Source organism: Oncorhynchus gorbuscha, unplaced genomic scaffold (genome assembly GCF_021184085.1).
Source record: "Oncorhynchus gorbuscha isolate QuinsamMale2020 ecotype Even-year unplaced genomic scaffold, OgorEven_v1.0 Un_scaffold_27:::fragment_2:::debris, whole genome shotgun sequence".
Taxonomy (NCBI): domain Eukaryota; kingdom Metazoa; phylum Chordata; class Actinopteri; order Salmoniformes; family Salmonidae; genus Oncorhynchus; species Oncorhynchus gorbuscha.
The window spans coordinates 116333-134573 of NW_025745130.1; the positions used below are offsets into that span (position 1 = coordinate 116333).

General features: G+C 40.9%; 2 protein-coding genes across 4 annotated transcripts in view; both read left to right on the forward strand.

Moving 5' to 3' along the window:
• The first annotated feature begins 1695 nt into the window (after positions 1-1695).
• The window catches only part of LOC124017536 (protocadherin alpha-C2-like), a 68708-nt gene continuing 52162 nt past the window's right edge, over positions 1696-18241 (forward strand). The window contains exon 1 of one of the 3 annotated variants that reach the window (XM_046332748.1): positions 1696-4207. In XM_046332748.1, coding sequence (XP_046188704.1) covers positions 1823-4207 — 2385 coding nt within the window. In that variant the 5' untranslated portion in view covers positions 1696-1822. Of the gene's footprint in view, positions 4208-12028; positions 14569-15427; positions 17913-18241 lie in introns of those variants that run through there. The other 2 variants (XM_046332749.1, XM_046332751.1) reach the window with 2 other exon arrangements.
• Positions 8823-10341, forward strand: LOC124017537 (protocadherin alpha-7-like). Its single transcript, XM_046332753.1, has one exon. It carries the CDS (start codon positions 8934-8936, stop codon positions 10242-10244), a length of 1311 nt encoding a protein of 436 aa, XP_046188709.1. The 5' UTR covers positions 8823-8933; the 3' UTR covers positions 10245-10341.

Genomic DNA, 18241 nt, shown 5'->3' on the forward strand with positions numbered 1-18241 from the left:
TCCGGGCACTCCGCGTAGCGTTGTGCATAAGAACAGTCCTTTCCTGTGGTATATTGGCAATGTATCACAAACCCAAGGTGCCTTATTGGCCATATACCTCACCTCCTCTGGCCATATTGCTTAAATATACAGCTGAGCTCTTACAGTGCACCATTGATTATTCATTCCATCGTATAGCTGATAGGCAGACTTTTACTTGGTCTGTGTCTCAGCTCTCTGACTTATCTGAATGCTGCCCTCTCTTGGTCTATGGCCCAGCTCTCTCCCACCCTCTCTCTCTCTCCCTCTTCCTCTCTCTTTATCTTCTGCTGATGAGGCTCTGGCCTACATAAAGAGAGCAGGCAGCAGCCTGGGTATAGTCTGCCCTGAGGAAAATCTGAACAATACTGATACTCTGCTTCACTACTGTACATGATCATACTGACTTCAACCTTTCAGAAAAGAGACTCCAGAAACACTCATAGAGTGAAATATGCTCCTCAGACTAGAGAGGAAGCCCATCCTCATGGTAGATATTTAGAACACATCTGACGAGCAAAAGGAAGAAGTTAAGTGAAAACATAAACAATAACTAGGAGTTGGCTACCTTGGTGATACTTCGACAGTGATCATGTTACATTATGTTCGTTCCTATGTGATAATTCTAGATTTGAAAGAGATATCCTATGATTGATGAAATTTACTGAGTAATTAAAGGTTAGTATGAGTAAATACCCGTGCGTGTGTGTGTACGTGCGCTCTATCCTGTGTCTGCATGTTTGTGCAACTACAGTATTAACATTGCATGTATAAACTATATAACGCAATACGGGATTAATGATGGCTATGTGTGCTTACATTGCTGTTTGCGGTGTTGTTTCTATTGAATGAGGGAATATTCTCTATGTAGAACTGTGTGCTTGTCCTATGGCGCGATCATTTACTTATCTGGCCTCTGAGCGCCGCTCCTGTGTCCGGGTTTAACCACCAATCTGACTGCGTATCAGCAGAGAGGAAGAAGCGAAGCGAGAGGTTTCACTCTCGCCAAAGTCTTTCCAAAATAAATCCAATGCGTTTCTATGGGTCTATTTTGGACCTACGCCTATCGTGTGGTTTCCCGTCTTTGGGACAACGACTCCCATTGTTAGGGCAGAGACATCTCGTCGTTATTTACAGATCTCTGGAACCAGGAGCTGTCTATGGTTCTGAATTCCGATTCCCGGGTTCTTCATTTTCATCAGTCATATTTTATTTCCCCTTTCTATTCCACAGATTTTTTACAGTTCATAGCCACTAGACATTTATTTAGGACCTTAAAGTGAGAACGTCTCAAATATCAAGTGAATTGTGTTAGGGTACAATCATTGCATAACACATTTTACAGTAGCCTACCTGATAGTTATAGAAATCTATTTAAGCCCTGGATACTGATCTTTCACTAGGCTATGTGCCAATTAATTGATTATACCTCATAATTTCCCCCTTCATGCGAATTTACAATGATTTGTTGTGCAGAAATGCTTTTCTGTCTTCACTTTCTAGTTTATGCCAGTTTTTGAGTTTACGGTTTTCTTGCATGTATGCTCTTATGTCGGACCAGTTCTTATCCACACGGTGTCAGTGTCTACCAGCAAGAGCAATTTAATCTTGAACTCCACCTAGGTCCTGGCACAATAGCAAAAATCCCACTCATCGCCGACTGTCAGTGAAATCTTAATGAGGTGCCGCACGGAGATATGAGGATTATGTTTCTCTTTCTTAAAAAAAATCCATTGCGTTACTTGGGTTCTCCTTGTTCTCTGTCACACTCTATGGATTACATTCTAAAAAGGATTATATAACAATGGCTGTACTCGAGAACCGTGAGTGGGGTTGGATTGTGAATATATTTTGGCTGTTGCTTTGTTTTCGGGGTTCTGTTTCTAGACAAATGACCTATTCCATTTCCGAGGAGGTAAAAACGGGGACATTTGTTGGGAATTTGGCTAAGGATCTAAATCTAAAAGTGATTGAACTGGAGGCGCGCAGGATTCAGATTGAATCTGGATCATATAAGAAACATTTTGAGGTCAATTTGAAAACTGGCGTTCTCTTCGTTAGCGAAGCAATAGACCGAGAGAAGCTTTGTCCCAACAGCCTTGTTTGTACTGAAAGCTTGGAGGTTATTGTTAATAATCCTTTACGAATGTACAATGTTGAAGTAAATATACTAGACATAAACGACAACGCACCACAATTTCCTGTGAAATCACAGATTATTCGTATTTCTGAGCATACTTCACCTGGAGCAAGATTTCCTCTGTCTACAGCTGACGATAGGGATGTAGGGAGCAACACTATTGAAGCATATAAACTCTCCACAAATGCCTTTTTCAATCTAGACGTACATACTGAGGCTGATAGTGGTCCATCAGCAGAGTTAATTCTAAATCAAGCTTTAGACCGAGAGAAACAGCCTGCGATCAAGCTAACGCTGACTGCTATTGATGGAGGAAAGCCTCCCAGATCAGGGAGCACAGAAATCATTGTCAACATACTCGATGCAAACGATAATGCGCCAGTGTTTTCCAAAGCCCTGTATAAGGCAAAAGTCTTAGAGACTGCGCCAATTGGCACTGCTTTTCTAAGGCTTAATGCAACAGATCTAGACGAAGGCTTGAACGGTGAAATAATGTATTTGTTCAGCAAACAAGGACAAAAGGGGGGTTATGGTACATTTGCAATCAATCAGAGCAATGGGGAAATGACAGTAGCGGGACCTTTAGATTATGAGGTGACCAGTGCGTATGAGATTCGTGTAGAAGCTCAGGACCGAGGCCACTCACCTCTGGCCTCACATTGCAAAGTGTTGGTAGAGGTAGTTGACGTAAACGATAATGCCCCGGACATCAAACTCTCCTCACTTTTGGAGAGTGTGAGAGAGGACGCAAAGAAGGGTACGGCAATTGAGCTAATCACGATTATTGATAAGGATGGCGGTAAAAACGGGAATGTGCATTGTACCATATCTGGTGTCTCGCCGTTTCTATTGGAGTCATCTCAGGGTAAATACTACACCGTGGTCCTTGGAGAAACGCTGGACAGGGAAATCACCTCTCAGTATAATGTCACAATCATAGCCAGAGATGAAGGGACCCCTCCTCTGTCCAGTACTAGCATTATTACTGTCCATGTTTCTGATGTCAATGACAATACGCCACGCTTTCCGGAACCCACTGTTAACGTGTTCTTAAAAGAGAATAGTCCGGCAAGATCTGTGATATCTTCTGTGACTGCGCTGGATCCAGATTCAAAAGCAAACGCTCAGATAACATATAGTTTACTAGAGCCCAGAAATAGGCCTACAGCTTCGCAGACACATGTCAATGTGAATTATGCCACAGGTGAGATATATAGCATGCAGTCAGTGAACTATGAAGAAGTGAAAACGTTCCAGTTCCAAGTTCAGGCCACAGATTCTGGTGTTCCTCCACTAAGCAGCAACGTCACTGTCAACGTTTTTATCCTTGATGAGAATGACAACAGTCCTGTGATTCTCCCGCCCTATTCTGACCACGGCTCCGTTAATTCTGAGAACATTCCTTATTCTGCTGAAGCGGGATACTTTGTGGCCAAGATCAGGGCTGTAGACGCCGACTCTGGTTATAATGCGCTGCTTTCTTATCACGTCTCTGAACCAAAGGGGACCAATCTATTCAGAATAGGAACCAACAACGGAGAAATACGGACTAAGAGACGCATGAGTGACAATGACTTAAAATCTCACCCGTTGGTCATTCTGGTGTCTGATAACGGAGAACCTTCCCTGTCTGCGACTGTGTCTATTGATGTTGCGGTCGTTGAAAGTACAGGTGACACACAGACAACTTTCAGACAACTGCCTGTAAAGGAGGAGAGTTTCTCAGATTTAAATCTGTATCTGCTCGTCGCCATTGTGTCAGTATCAGTGATATTTCTACTGAGCCTCATCAGTTTAATAGTTGTAAAATGCCACAGGACAGACGGCAGTTTCAGCAGGTGCAGCGCCCCAATGATCACCACCCACCCTGACGGGAGCTGGTCTTACTCCAAATCTACTCAGCAGTATGACGTATGTTTCAGCTCTGACACTCTGAAGAGTGACGTAGTAGTTTTCCCCACGCCGTTTCCACCTGCTGATGGCGAGCTGATCAGTATTAATGGAGGAGACACTTTGCAAAGGACACAGACGCTTCCCAACACAGATAAGGTATGCCGGTAACTTTATTATGTCTAATTCTATATTAGCCTATTGTTTATTTTTCTACTAATGTTGTTTTGAAACAGTTTAAATTCCATTTCGATAAACAATGTGGTTGTTGTGTTGTGGTTGTCTGTCTTTGTATATTCCACTTAATTTGTACATTAGAGGGCACTGTATGTCGGGTCATGGGTTACTGGTAACCTGTAGGCTATACATGCAGACAGGTGACCAGAGAGTATGGATGTAGGCATAGAGAGTATACTACCGTGCTCATATTTTACGCGTTGGAGCTATGGATTGCGTTTACGGTAGTTTGCCTGTAAGGATTAATTGTATGTTATATCTTTACTGCTAATTAATGGGCAAATGATCCAACCCAAGATACAATTTTGGAAAGTGGTTTGTTTTGCACGTGTATATTAACTTTTGCAATCCCACCTGTGCCAGAGTGGCTATCAGGAACAATTGACTTCCGAGAAATTAGTCCCTTTTCGGTAGTGTAACTTGGTGGGGAAAAAAATGTTTATTTCAGATATTATTAACATTTTGGTATAAATACCACATGGTCAACTTCATAAAAACACGTTTTCCCCCCTCAAGAGGTCAAAAAAAGAAGGAAAAATTACTATAGTAAGTGCCTACTAAGTGCCAAAAAAAGTAACAGGGTTGGCGATTTCAACTTACATCAGCCATAAATCCCATTGTGACAGGGGGAATGGAAGGTTGATGTGTAGAACAGGGAGGGGTAATTAAATGAAAGCTTCACAAAAATATTTAAATTGTTGAAACATTTCTAGCTTGTCTAGCTGTGGGTGACAGGCTTGACGTGTTATGCTTGACCGCTCCGTTTCCCACCACAAAACATCAGAAAATGGCCAAAAATAGTAGAATCAGCTCACCTGCTTTTACGCTAGGATTTTACTATTAGATGTTCAATATTTATTTTGAAAATATTATTTAACCCTCATACTGGCGACTGGGGTCATTTTGACCTCAGAGGAATATTTGTTATCATAGCCCAAAGGTGGTTTATTAAATTCTTCAAAATCTTCATGACTTTGTGAATCAACTCTTTCTTAATAAATTAAATCACTGTTTAGTGTTTCTGTATCAATATGGACATTTTTTATTAAGTCATTTGCGGTCATTTTGACCCCAGCCAAAAACGTCTAATTCCGTTTATAGTAATTTGTTAGATGGATCTTTATCTTAGGTTTCTCTGGAGACAAAATATTAATCATCAGAGGGTGGATGGGGACCTGTATCTGTGATTTTGACCAGACAGACAGATCACCTGCAGAGATATAGCTCCCCATGTATTTGCCTATGATTGTACTTTTTATACCACGTATCATATGACTGTGTGCAAAACCAAAATTACCTTCTTTTCGTGCCTATGAAAGTCTGCCAATGGTATAAATATTTTATAAATCTGCAACACAGAACTCAGGTACTCTCTGAATCTACACAGAAAGCTGTATGGGGCTGCAGTTAGCTTAATGGCTAAGAGCGTTGGGCCAGTTACTGAAAGGTTGCTTGTTTGAATCCCAGAGCCGACTAGGTGAATAAGCTATCAATGTACACTTGAGCAAGGCACTTAACCTTAATTTACCCTTGTCGTCGCTCTGCAAAAGAGTGTCTACAAAAATGTATTGGTGTGTATTCCCTGAAAATTTGTTATTCTATGGCTAATCTAAAAAATGATTGAATCCAGGTTTCTCTGGAGACATAATATGAAGTTATACCCATCCTCAGAGGGTGGAGGGGGACCTGCATCATGGATTTGACCAGACAGACAGATCATCTGCTGAGATGGAGCACCTTATGTACTCGCCTATGGTTATAACTGGTTAGAACTAGGTATGACCGTGTACAAAATGACCTTACATATACTTAGTATTACTGTAATGCAGAAACCAGCTACCTTCTAAATGTACACATAGTGCTGTATTGGTATGTATTCTACATAAGTAGTTATTCTACGATAAATGTTATATACTGTGCCTTCGGAAAGTATTCAGACCCCTTGACTTTTTCCACATTTTGTTAGGTTACAGCCTTATTCTAAAATTGTTTTTTTCCCTCAGCAATCTACACACAATACCACATAATGACGAAGCAAATAGAAATGTTTGCTAATTTATAAAAAATAAAAAACTGAAATATTACAGTTACATAAGTATTCAGAGCCTTTACTCAGTACTTTTTGGAAACACCTTTGGCAGCAACTACAGCCTGGAATCTTCTTGGGTATGACGCTACAAGCTTGGCACACCTGTATTTGGGGAGTTTCTCCCATTCTTCTCTCCTCAAGTTCTGTCAGGTTGGATGGGGAGCATCGCTGCACAGCTATTTTCAGGTCTCTCCAGATATGTTTGATCGGGTTCAAGTCTGGGCTCTGGCTGGGTCACTCAAGGACATTGAGAGACATTTGCCCCGAAGCCACTCCTGCATTGTCTTGGCGTTGTGCTTAGGGTCGTTGTCTTGTTGGAAGGTAAACATCCGCCCCAGTCTGAGGTCCTGAGCCATCTGGAGCAGGTTTTCATCAAGTATCTCTCTGTACTCTGCTCCGTTGCTCTTCGCCTCATTCCTGACTAGTCTCCCAGTCCCTGCCGCTGAAAAACATCCCCACAGCATGATGCTGCCACAACCATGCTTCACGGTAGGGAGAGAGAGTCTTTAGGTGCCTTTTGGCAAACTCCAAGCAGGCTGTCATGCATGTGCCTTTTACTGAGGAGTGACTTCCGTCTGACCAATACCATAAAGGTCTAATTGGTGGAGTTCTGCAGAGATGTCCTTCTGGAAGGTTCTCCCATCTCCACAGAGGACATCTGGAGCTCTGTCAGAGTGACCATTGGGTTCTTGATCACCTCCCTGACCAAGGCCCTTCTCCCCCGATTGATCATTTTGGCCAGGCGGCAAGCTCTAGGAAGAGTCTTTGTGGTTCCAAACTTGTTCCATTTAAGAATGATGGAGACCACTGTGTTCTTGGGGACAGTAAATGCTGCAGAAATGTTTTGGTACCCTTCCCCAGATCTGTGCCTCGACACAATCCAGTCTCGGAGCTCTACGGACAATTCCTTTGACCTTGGCTTGGTTTTTGCTCTGACGTACACTGTCAACTGTGGGACCTTATATAGACAGGCGTGTGCCATTCTAAATCATGTCCAATCAATTGAATTTTCCACAGGTGGACTCCAAGTTTTAGAAACATCTTATGGATGGTCAATGGAAATAGGATGCACCTGTTTCTGAATATGTATGTAAATAAGGTATTTCTGTTTTTTGTTTTGAATAAATTTGCAAAAATTTCTAAAAACCTGTTTTCGTTTTGTCATTATGGGGTATTGTGCGTAGATTGCTGAGGAAACGTTTTATTTAATCAATTTTAGAATGAGGCTGTAACATAACAAAATGTGGAAAAGTCAAGGGGTCTGAATACTTTCTGAAGGCACTGTGAATATCAGTGTTCCTACAATATCCTACAATTGTATATATGTGGAACTTATGGCATTTGGGTTGCTATAACATTTGGTTTGAAGTGACTGAGTATTTGGGCATTATTTTTTAAGTGTCCTGCCTTAGGCCCTACCACTCCTATTGTTTTGCTAGCAGCAATGGTAATGCTTGCAGTGGGGTAAGTAAATAAAGAAAACAAAGCCATATTTTTGGTCATTGCCTGTCAGAATCAATGAATGAATCACTTTTTGTCAATAAAATTAAGTGTATTTCGCATTTTTGTGTACCACCCCTTTAAATGGCAGTCATTTTTACCACATGAATTAGTATTTACTTAAACATTCGAAAAACTAAGTGATACTACAATCAAATGATGGTCAATCAGCTTTTTAGTACATATATGGATTTTATTGTAATTTGGAAAAAAGCTGCACTTTATGAAACGTTTATATTTTTAGTGTTGCAAAATATGCAAATTAACTGTAATTTTGCTAAAATATCTGTCTGTTTTGTTTATTGTTGATTTATTTCTGATAACTGTATTTATACATCTAAATTGGTTTAGAAAAAAAATGAAGTTTATATTTGACTGATTGTTGCTTTTTAAAATGTGTTTCTTCTTGGGGTCAAAATGACCCCAGTTGATATTCCATGTATGTAAAATATGTTGATAGTGTGAAGGTTAAAAAAATATAGTTTCACAATTTTAAAATACGAGTTCAGTTCACGTAACAGGGTTGACCTTAAAATAAGAGACAGGTTTATTTCTCCTTAAACTGAATCACTAATCACATGAAATAAATAATTATCTACAGAAATGACTTTGTCAAAGCAACAAAATAACCAATGCTTTACAATGATGGTGAAAATGACTTTTAGGGCTTAAGTGATTTCAAATCTTCCTAGAAGTCACAGAGGGTATACAGAGGGACATAGAAAGACCCGCAGGCTGTAACTATTATTTTCACATTGAAGTGTTTTTACATTTGTTCTGTTCAGCAATGGGCTACTATTATTGTGTTTCGACGCTGGGAGACGCTATTGACCACGATAGAAATGCACCTAATTTAGAAAGCCCGGGCTCCTCCTATCCTTTGCTACAGGATGTGTAGATCTAGGTTAGCATAGTAGTGAGGCTTTGTTTAAGAACACATTGGAATACCTTGCTGCACAGATAAATCGGCTGGGTGGAATGTCGCGGATTTATCGCAGGCCTACCAATTTGATCAATTTGGGATTAATCTCGATTACAGTGTCAAGGAACTGAGCAGCGATGGATTTGTGTGACCGTAGAATACATGTTTGGATACAGTGTTTTGTATTGCTTTGTTCATGGGGATTGTCTTCAGGACAGATCGTCTACATGGTCTCAGAGGAGGTGGATAAAGGCACAGTTGTTGGAAATATAGCCAAAGATCTCAATCTAAATGTGCAAGATTTGGAGTCGAGAGGAGTTGAGATTGTAACTGGATCGAATAAGAGGTATTTTGACGTAAACCGGAAGACTGGGCTTCTGTATGTCAATGAAATAATCGACAGGGAGATGCTGTGTCAGAATTCAGTCAAGTGTTTTGTAAACGTTGAAGCCATTTTGAAAGGTCCAACACATCTCCACCGCATAGAAATCAATATTTTAGACATAAACGACAATGCACCATCATTCCGAGAGACAGTTCATATTTGTAATATTACTGAGTATGCCTCTCCAGGAGAGAGATTTTCTCTGCCTGAAGCCCAGGACATGGATGTTGGCAGTAACTTGGTGAACGCCTACAAACTGAGCCCAAATGAACACTTCTCTCTGGATGTACAGAGCGGTGGAGAGCAGGTGTCTGCTGAGTTGGTGCTACAGAAATCTTTAGACCGAGAGAAACAGGCTGTTATCAAGCTTGTGCTGACTGCCATTGATGGAGGAAAACCACCGAGATCCGGGACATTACAGATTATTGTTAACATTATTGATGTAAACGATAATTCCCCATCTTTCAGCAAACAACTCTACAAAGTTCAGATTCCTGAGAATGTCTCAAGTGGAACGACAATTCTTATTTTAAATGCGACTGATTTTGATGAGGGTGTAAACGGAGATATAATGTATTTCTTAACGGCAAAGGGAGATGCAAAACATGCTGAAATATTCTCCATTGATCCGCAGTCGGGAGTTATCACCTCTAAAGGCAAAATAGACTACGAGGAAAGTACAGCATTTGAGATCCGTGTACAGGCTAAGGACAGAGGCGTCCCTCCTCGAAGCACGCAGTGTAAAGTCTTAGTTGAAGTGCTTGATGAGAATGACAATGCCCCTGAGATAGCTGTAACATCACACATGGGCGCAGTGAAAGAGGACTCTCCAATTGGCACTGTTGTCGCATCTATAAATTCATTAGATAAAGATGGAGGTAAAAATGGACGTGTTTTGTGTGCCATAGTCGGAGAAGTTCCCTTTAAACTTATTTCTACTTATAAGAACTATTATTCTGTAGTAGTGGGCGGCCTCTGGACAGAGAGAGCGCATCGCAGTGCAATGTCACCATCATTGCTAAAGATGAGGGAACACCTCCTCGCTCCAGTACCAGTGTTATAACAGTAGACATATCTGATGTGAATGACAACCCACCTCGCTTTTCAGAACTAACAATAAACATGTTTCTAAAGGAGAATGGTCCTGTGAGAGATTTAATTGCAAGCTTGACTGCAATTGACCCCGACGTCAATGGCAATGCTCAAGTTACATATTCAATGCCAGAAACTAGCAACAACCTTCCAATGTCTACGATGATAAACATCAACTCTTTAACTGGTGAGATATATAGCATGCAGACTTTTAACTATGAAGAAGTAAAACAGTTCCAGTTCCAAGTTCAGGCCACAGATTCTGGTGTTCCTCCACTAAGCAGCAACGTCACTGTCAACGTTTTTATCCTTGATGAGAATGACAACAGTCCTGTGATTCTCCCGCCCTATTCTGACCACGGCTCCGTTAATTCTGAGAACATTCCTTATTCTGCTGAAGCGGGATACTTTGTGGCCAAGATCAGGGCTGTAGACGCCGACTCTGGTTATAATGCGCTGCTTTCTTATCACATCTCTGAACCAAAGGGGACCAATCTATTCAGAATAGGAACCAACAACGGAGAAATACGGACTAAGAGACGCATGAGTGACAATGACTTAAAATCTCACCCGTTGGTCATTCTGGTGTCTGATAATGGAGAACCATCCCTGTCTGCGACTGTGTCTATTGATGTTATGGTCGTTGAAAGTACAGGTGACACGCAGACAACTTTCAGACAACTGCCTGTAAAGGAGGAGAGTTTCTCAGATTTAAATCTGTATCTGCTCGTCGCCATTGTGTCATTATCAGTGATATTTCTACTGAGCCTCATCAGTTTAATAGTTGTAAAATGCCACAGGACAGACAGCAGTTTCAGCAGGTACAGCGCCCCCATGATCACCACCCACCCTGACGGGAGCTGGTCTTACTCCAAATCTACTCAGCAGTTTGACGTGTGTTTCAGCTCTGACACAATGAAGAGTGACGTAGTAGTTTTCCCCACGCCGTTTCCACCCGTTGATGATGAGTTGATCAGTATTAATGGAGGAGACACTTTTCAAAGAACAAGAACGCTTCCGAGATCAGAGAAGGTAAAGATCACTGTTCATGATATGGGATGTTTTTGTCACGTCTTGATTTATTTGATTAGGATTATTATCTTGTGTGTGTACATTATATTTTTCAAATTCCCGAGATTTATTGTCAATTTACATAGACGGTTCCAATTGTATGGGTACGGTTTAGGATAGGTATTTTTTTTAAATTATCCTCTAAATTGATGCAGAATGTAGCGTTACAATTCAGCACCAGGGACAGCAACATATGGCTTCTCGCTTTGATTTGTGTCAGTCTAATTCTTGCTCACGTTTTCTCAATTAGTTTGCAGGAAAGTTGTTTCATATTCTCCCATATCAGATCATCTTTTGTGTCTGTCAAATTAGTGTAGTTTTTAATGGTTTATGGTTGACGCAGTAACTGGTAAAGTTATTTAAATATATATGCACACCACAGAATATTTAACCATTGAGTTCGACTACTGGTCATCAGCTGTTTGTCAGATTTAGGGCTATAAGCAATAAATGACATTTGAGAGGATCATGCAAAGCGTTGTTCATTAGATGATCTTTTTTATATGAACTCTTCTGATAGATACCAACATCTTGAATAACTAATGCAGTCACATCTGTATTCATTTTAAGAGCAGAGTAAAAGCACTTGGTGTCGCTGTAGACCGTGATTATTCAGTTGATAACTATGTGGGGCGTCTCCTTCCTCTCCTCACTTCCACTGATGAGGCAGGTACAGTCAAGCGAGTTGTTGAGACGAGAACGCACTCGAGATAGGCCTGTGTGTAGACACAACCGTTGTATACTAATTAATAGAGAGATAGTTTTTTACATAAAAACGTTGCTTAGCAATATTATAAATCTATCATAAACAACTCACAGAAGAATCAGAAGGTCTGTGTATAAGGATGGACCATTCCGTGCATTGTGTATATTTTTGGATTCGGATTGTGCTGTTTCTTTGTTTCTGGGATTTATCTTCCGGTCAGATTGTCTATTCTGTTTTAGAGGAGGTGAACAAGGGAACATTTGTTGGGAATATAGCCAAGGATCTCAATCTCAACGTTCAGGAACTGGAGTCACGTATGATTCAGATTGTATCCGGATCCAACAAGAAGTATTTTGATGTAAATCTAAGAACTGGTGTTCTGTTCGTGAATGAGATAATTGACCGTGAGGAGCTTTGTGAGACCAATGTGAAGTGTTATTTGAATGTGCAGGCCATTGCGCACAATCCTTTACATGTTTTTCGTGTTGAAATAGAGATTTTGGATACAAATGACAATGTACCTTGTTTCATAGAAAATTCTCTGACATTAAATATTTCTGAAAACGCTGTTGCGGGAGAGCGATTTCTTCTGCCAGTGGCTGAGGATGCCGATGGGGGCAGTAACTCTATGAAAACCTACCAGCTAAGTCCAAATGAACATTTTTATTTGGATGTACAGAGCGGTGGAGATCAGAGTTTGTCTGCTGAGTTAGTGTTACAGAAGGCTGTAGACCGAGAGAAACAGGCTGTGATGAAGCTCACACTAACTGCTGTTGATGGAGGAAAACCTCCCAGATCTGGGACATTACAGATCACTGTACACGTATTCGATACTAATGACAATACTCCAATTTTCAGCAAACCTCTTTACAAAGTGAAGGTTGAGGAGAACGTTTCAAATGGCACCACAATATTAACTCTCACCGCATCAGACTTGGATGAGGGTATCAACAGTGACATTCTTTACTATTTTGTTGGTAACAGGAATGCAAAAGGATCTAGTATATTTGCTATTGACCCCTATACTGGGGATGTATCAGTGAAAGGTAATGTCGATTATGAAGAAAACGTTGGGATTGAGTTGCGAGTCCAGGCTGCAGACCAAGGTCAACCTCCAAAAACGACACATTGTAAAGTGTTGGTGGAAGTAGTGGATATAAATGACAATGCTCCAGAGATAGCAATAACATCACTCATGAGCACAGTAAGAGAGGATGCCAAGTCTGGCGCAGCTGTTGCTTTAGTCATGCTCTCAGATAAAGATGGGGGTAAAAATGGAATTGTGAATTGTCAGTTAAGTGATACTGTTCCTTTCAAACTGCAGTTTTCTTACAAAAATCACTACTCTTTAGTTGTGGACGGGCCTCTGGACAGAGAGAAATTTTCTCACTACAACATCAGTATTATTGCTATGGACGAGGGGACCCCACCTCTCTCCAGCACCAGTGTTGTAACTGTATACATTTCTGATATGAATGACAACCCACCCCGTTTTCCAGAACATCTTATTAACATATTTCTAAAGGAGAATAGTCCAGTGGGTGGTCTGATAGTTAGTGTAAGTGCATATGATCCAGATGAAATGGAAAACGCGCATGTATTATATTCTCTATCGGAAAGTAAAAGTGATAATATATCGCCCTCGTCAATTGTCAACATTAACTCCATAACTGGTGAAATATTCAGCTTACACTCTTTTAATTATGAAGAAGTAAAAAAGTTCCAGTTCCAAGTTCAGGCCACAGATTCTGGTGTTCCTCCACTAAGCAGCAACTTCACTGTCAACGTTTTTATCTTTGACGAGAATGACAACAGTCCTGTGATTCTCCCGCCCTATTCTGACCACGGCTCCGTTAATTCTGAGAACATTCCTTATTCTGCTGAAGCGGGATACTTTGTTGCCAAGATCAGGGCTGTAGACGCCGACTCTGGTTATAATGCGCTGCTTTCTTATCACATCTCTGAACCAAAGGGGACCAATCTATTCAGAATAGGAACCAACAACGGAGAAATACGGACTAAGAGACGCATGAGTGACAATGACTTAAAAACTCACCCGTTGGTCATTCTGGTGTCTGATAATGGAGAACCTTCCTTGTCGGCGACTGTGTCTATTGATGTTGTGGTCGTTGAAAGTACAGGTGACACAAAGACAATTGTCAGACAACTGCCTGTAAAGGAGGAGAGTTTCTCAGATTTAAATCTGTATCTGCTCGTCGCCATTGTGTCAGTATCAGTGATATTTCTACTGAGCCTCATCAGTTTAATAGTTGTAAAATGCCACAGGACAGACGGCAGTTTCAGCAGGTGCAGCGCCCCCATGATCACCACCCACCCTGACGGGAGCTGGTCTTACTCCAAATCTACTCAGCAGTTTGACGTGTGTTTTAGCTCTGACACACTGAAGAGTGACGCAGTAGTTTTCCCCACGCCGTTTCCACCTGCTGACGGTGAGCTGATCAGTATTAATGGAGGGGATACCTTCCAAAGGACACGGACGCTTCCCAACACTGAAAAGGTAAGAACATATTTTTATTTTACCAATATTCTAATGTTTCATTAAAGTTTTAGTACAGAGCTCGTGAAATCTGCCGAGATTCCAGCATTGGTGATTTTAGCACCATGCTAGTGGACTGCGATGCCGCGACAGAAACCATCTCCACCAGTGGATTGGTGAATGACGAGCAGTATACATTGTTGTTCTTTCTTTAAATTCGTCATCTTTGAGGGGTTGTGTTAACGTCTCTCGACTTTCAATTAACCTTAAATTGTGACACCTTTCTCTTTTATATAACTGGAATTAACGGGCACAAAATATTAAGCATCAGTTTTCTCATAGTCATTCTTCCACATGATTAAATTAAGAATTCGTCTTTTTCTTTATCTTCTTTCGTGCTTCATTTTGTGAACTGCCTAAATGTTGTGACCCATCTCCTTTTGCAATGTATTCAACCATAGGGGTTATAACCTTCAGTTCTCTGTTTCTTTTTCAACTACTAATACCCATAGCGGAAGCCTGTATGATAACTATGTCAAGTGTTGTGCTATTGATTAGTCAAAGTGGTAGGTGGTCTCTAAATTATATAGAGTAAACCACAAGTGAAATAAGTTGGCGTACTATTTGCCTCTTCTTGTAATGAAGCAGAATTTTTTACTTAGACTATTAAACCGTTTTATTTCAGGCAAAGACATGATGCAGATGTAGGTCATGTGCTTATTTCTAATTGAGCGGTGTCATGTCCATTTAGTAAGAAAAACACAGGGTGTCGCTGTAGACCGTGGATATGAACCCATGATTTAATTATTTTAGGGCCCCTCCTTCTGAGCCTATCAGTCAGTGTTGTTGCAGGCTTTTGTCAGAATAACAGAGCCAGATTCCATTTGAAACGACAGCTCTTTCGTGAGAGTATATTTGTAAAATATTTGCATTATTATCTTCATGATTTTCTCATAGAATACGGAAAGTGTGGGATTCCCGTGGATTTAACGATGGGTCATTCCATGCATTGTGGAAATTGTTGGATTACGGTTGTGCAGCTTCTTTGTTTCTGGGATTTATCTTCCGGTCAGATTGTCTATTCTGTCTCAGAGGAGGTGAACAAGGGAACCGTTGTTGGGAATATAGCCAAGGACTTCAATCTCAATGTTCAAGAACTGGAGTCTCGTATGTTTCAGATTATATCCGGGTCTAACAAGAAGTATTTTGATGTGAATTTAAAGACCGGTGCTCTGTTTGTGAAAGAAAGAATCGATCGAGAGGAGCTTTGTATGACCAGTCAAAAATGCTCTCTAAACTTGGAGGCCATTTCACAGAACCCTCTCAAAATGTATCGTTTAGAGATCCAAGTATTAGATATAAATGATTACGCACCTTCATTTCGTACAAGTGATCATACATTAAATATAACAGAATCAACCTCTCCAGGTGAAAGATATCCCCTACCAAGAGCTAATGATGCTGACATAGGCAGTAACTCTGTTAAAACCTACAAACTGAGCCCAAATGAGCACTTCTCTCTGGATGTACAGAGCGGTGAGAAAACGGTGTCTGCTGACTTAGTGCTTCAGAAAGCTTTAGACAGAGAGAAACAAGCGGTTATCGTGCTCCTTCTGACTGGTGTTGATGGAGGAAAACCTCCACGATCCGGGACATTAAATATATTTATTAATGTGATAGATGTAAACGATAATAGCCCAACATTTAGCAAACATTTGTATAAAATAAGTATATTTGAGAACCTCCCTGCTGGCACACCTATAATAACAATTAACGCAACTGATGTGGACTCAGGAGTATATGGGGAAATAATGTATTCTTTGATAGGCCATGGGGAGGAAAACGCACGGGACTTTTTTCAAATAAACCCAGTCACTGGTGAAATTACAGTTAAAGGAACAATTGATTACGAAGAGCATGCTGCGTTTGAATTACAAGTACAGGCCAAAGACAGTAGTTCTAGTCCCCGTGCAACACACTGTAAAGTCCTGATAGAAGTGATGGATGTCAATGACAATTCCCCAGAAATATCAGTGACTTCAATGCTGAATGCAGTCAGAGAAGATGTAAAATCAGGTACAGCTGTTGGTCTAATAACAGTGTCTGATAAAGACAGGGGTGTAAATGGAAAAGTACACTGTCAAATAGTAGGCTCTGTTCCATTCAAACTGAAATCCTCCTATAAAAACTATTACTCATTAGTAGTAGATGGATCTCTAGATAGAGAGAGTGGTTCCCAGTACAATGTGACCGTTACAGCTACAGATGAAGGCATCCCACCTCTTTCCAGTACCAGTGTCATTATTGTGTATGTCGCTGATGTGAATGACAACGCGCCTCGCTTTTCAGGACCAATAATGAATGTCTATCTGAAGGAGAATAGTCCCGTTGGAGGGCTTGTTGCCAGCTTGACTGCGCATGATCCTGATATGAATGAAAATGCTCAGATGTCTTATTTATTTTTAGAAGGCAATAATGCAATACCCTTGTCTACAATGATAAACATAAACTCCTTAACTGGTGGGATATATAGCATGCAGTCTTTTAACTATGAAGAAGTAAAACAGTTCCATTTCCAAGTTCAGGCCACAGATTCTGGTGTTCCTCCACTAAGCAGCAACGTCACTGTCAACGTTTTTATCCTCGATGAGAATGACAACAGTCCTGTGATTCTCCCGCCCTATTCCGACCACGGCTCCGTTAATTCTGAGAACATTCCTTATTCTGCTGAAGCGGGATACTTTGTGGCCAAGATCAGGGCTGTAGACGCCGACTCTGGTTATAATGCGCTGCTTTCTTATCACATCTCTGAACCAAAGGGGACCAATCTATTCAGAATAGGAACCAACAACGGAGAAATACGGACTAAGAGACGCATGAGTGACAATGACTTAAAATCTCACCCGTTGGTCATTCTGGTGTCTGATAATGGAGAACCATCCCTGTCTGCGACTGTGTCTATTGATGTTATGATCGTTGAAAGGTCAGGTGACATGCAGACAACTTTCAGACAACTGCCTGTAAAGGAGGAGAGTTTCTCAGATTTAAATCTGTATCTGCTCGTCGCCATTGTGTCAGTATCAGTGATATTTCTACTGAGCCTCGTCAGTTTAATAGTTGTAAAATGCCACAGGACAGACAGCAGTTTCAGCAGGTACAGCGCCCCCATGATCACCACCCACCCTGACGGGAGCTGGTCTTACTCCAAATCTACTCAGCAGTATGACGTGTGTTTCAGCTCTGACACACTGAAGAGTGACGTAGTAGTTTTCCCCACTCCGTTTCCACCTGCTGATGGTGAGCTGATCAGTATCAATGGAGGAGACACTTTTCAACGGACACGAACGCTTCCCAGTAGCGAGAAGGTAATTACCCTTCATTGTAAAAGCATACTATGCACCATCTATTAACCAAAATGCTATTTGTATGTCGATAATATGTCTCTTGTTTTATATCATTAGTTTTGATCAGGAAATCCTCATGTCTCAGCATGTTGTTGTTTCGTTCAATGTGCCTTTTGACAAGGTCATGTAGGTACCTTATGTTGTTGAATAGAGTTAGGCCTACCTTGTTTAACTTTTCTGCCTTCTGGATATTAATCACTTTGTTCAAACAATATTTTAATAATTTGGGGTTCATATGGTGTAAATGTTATGGTTAATTTTAGGTTAAAAAAAGACAGCTCGTTTAAGGA

Bases quoted from the DNA above. Each gene is read 5' to 3' on its own strand.
- LOC124017537 (XM_046332753.1), top strand. From the start codon at position 8,934: ATGGATTTGTGTGACCGTAGAATACATGTTTGGATACAGTGTTTTGTA.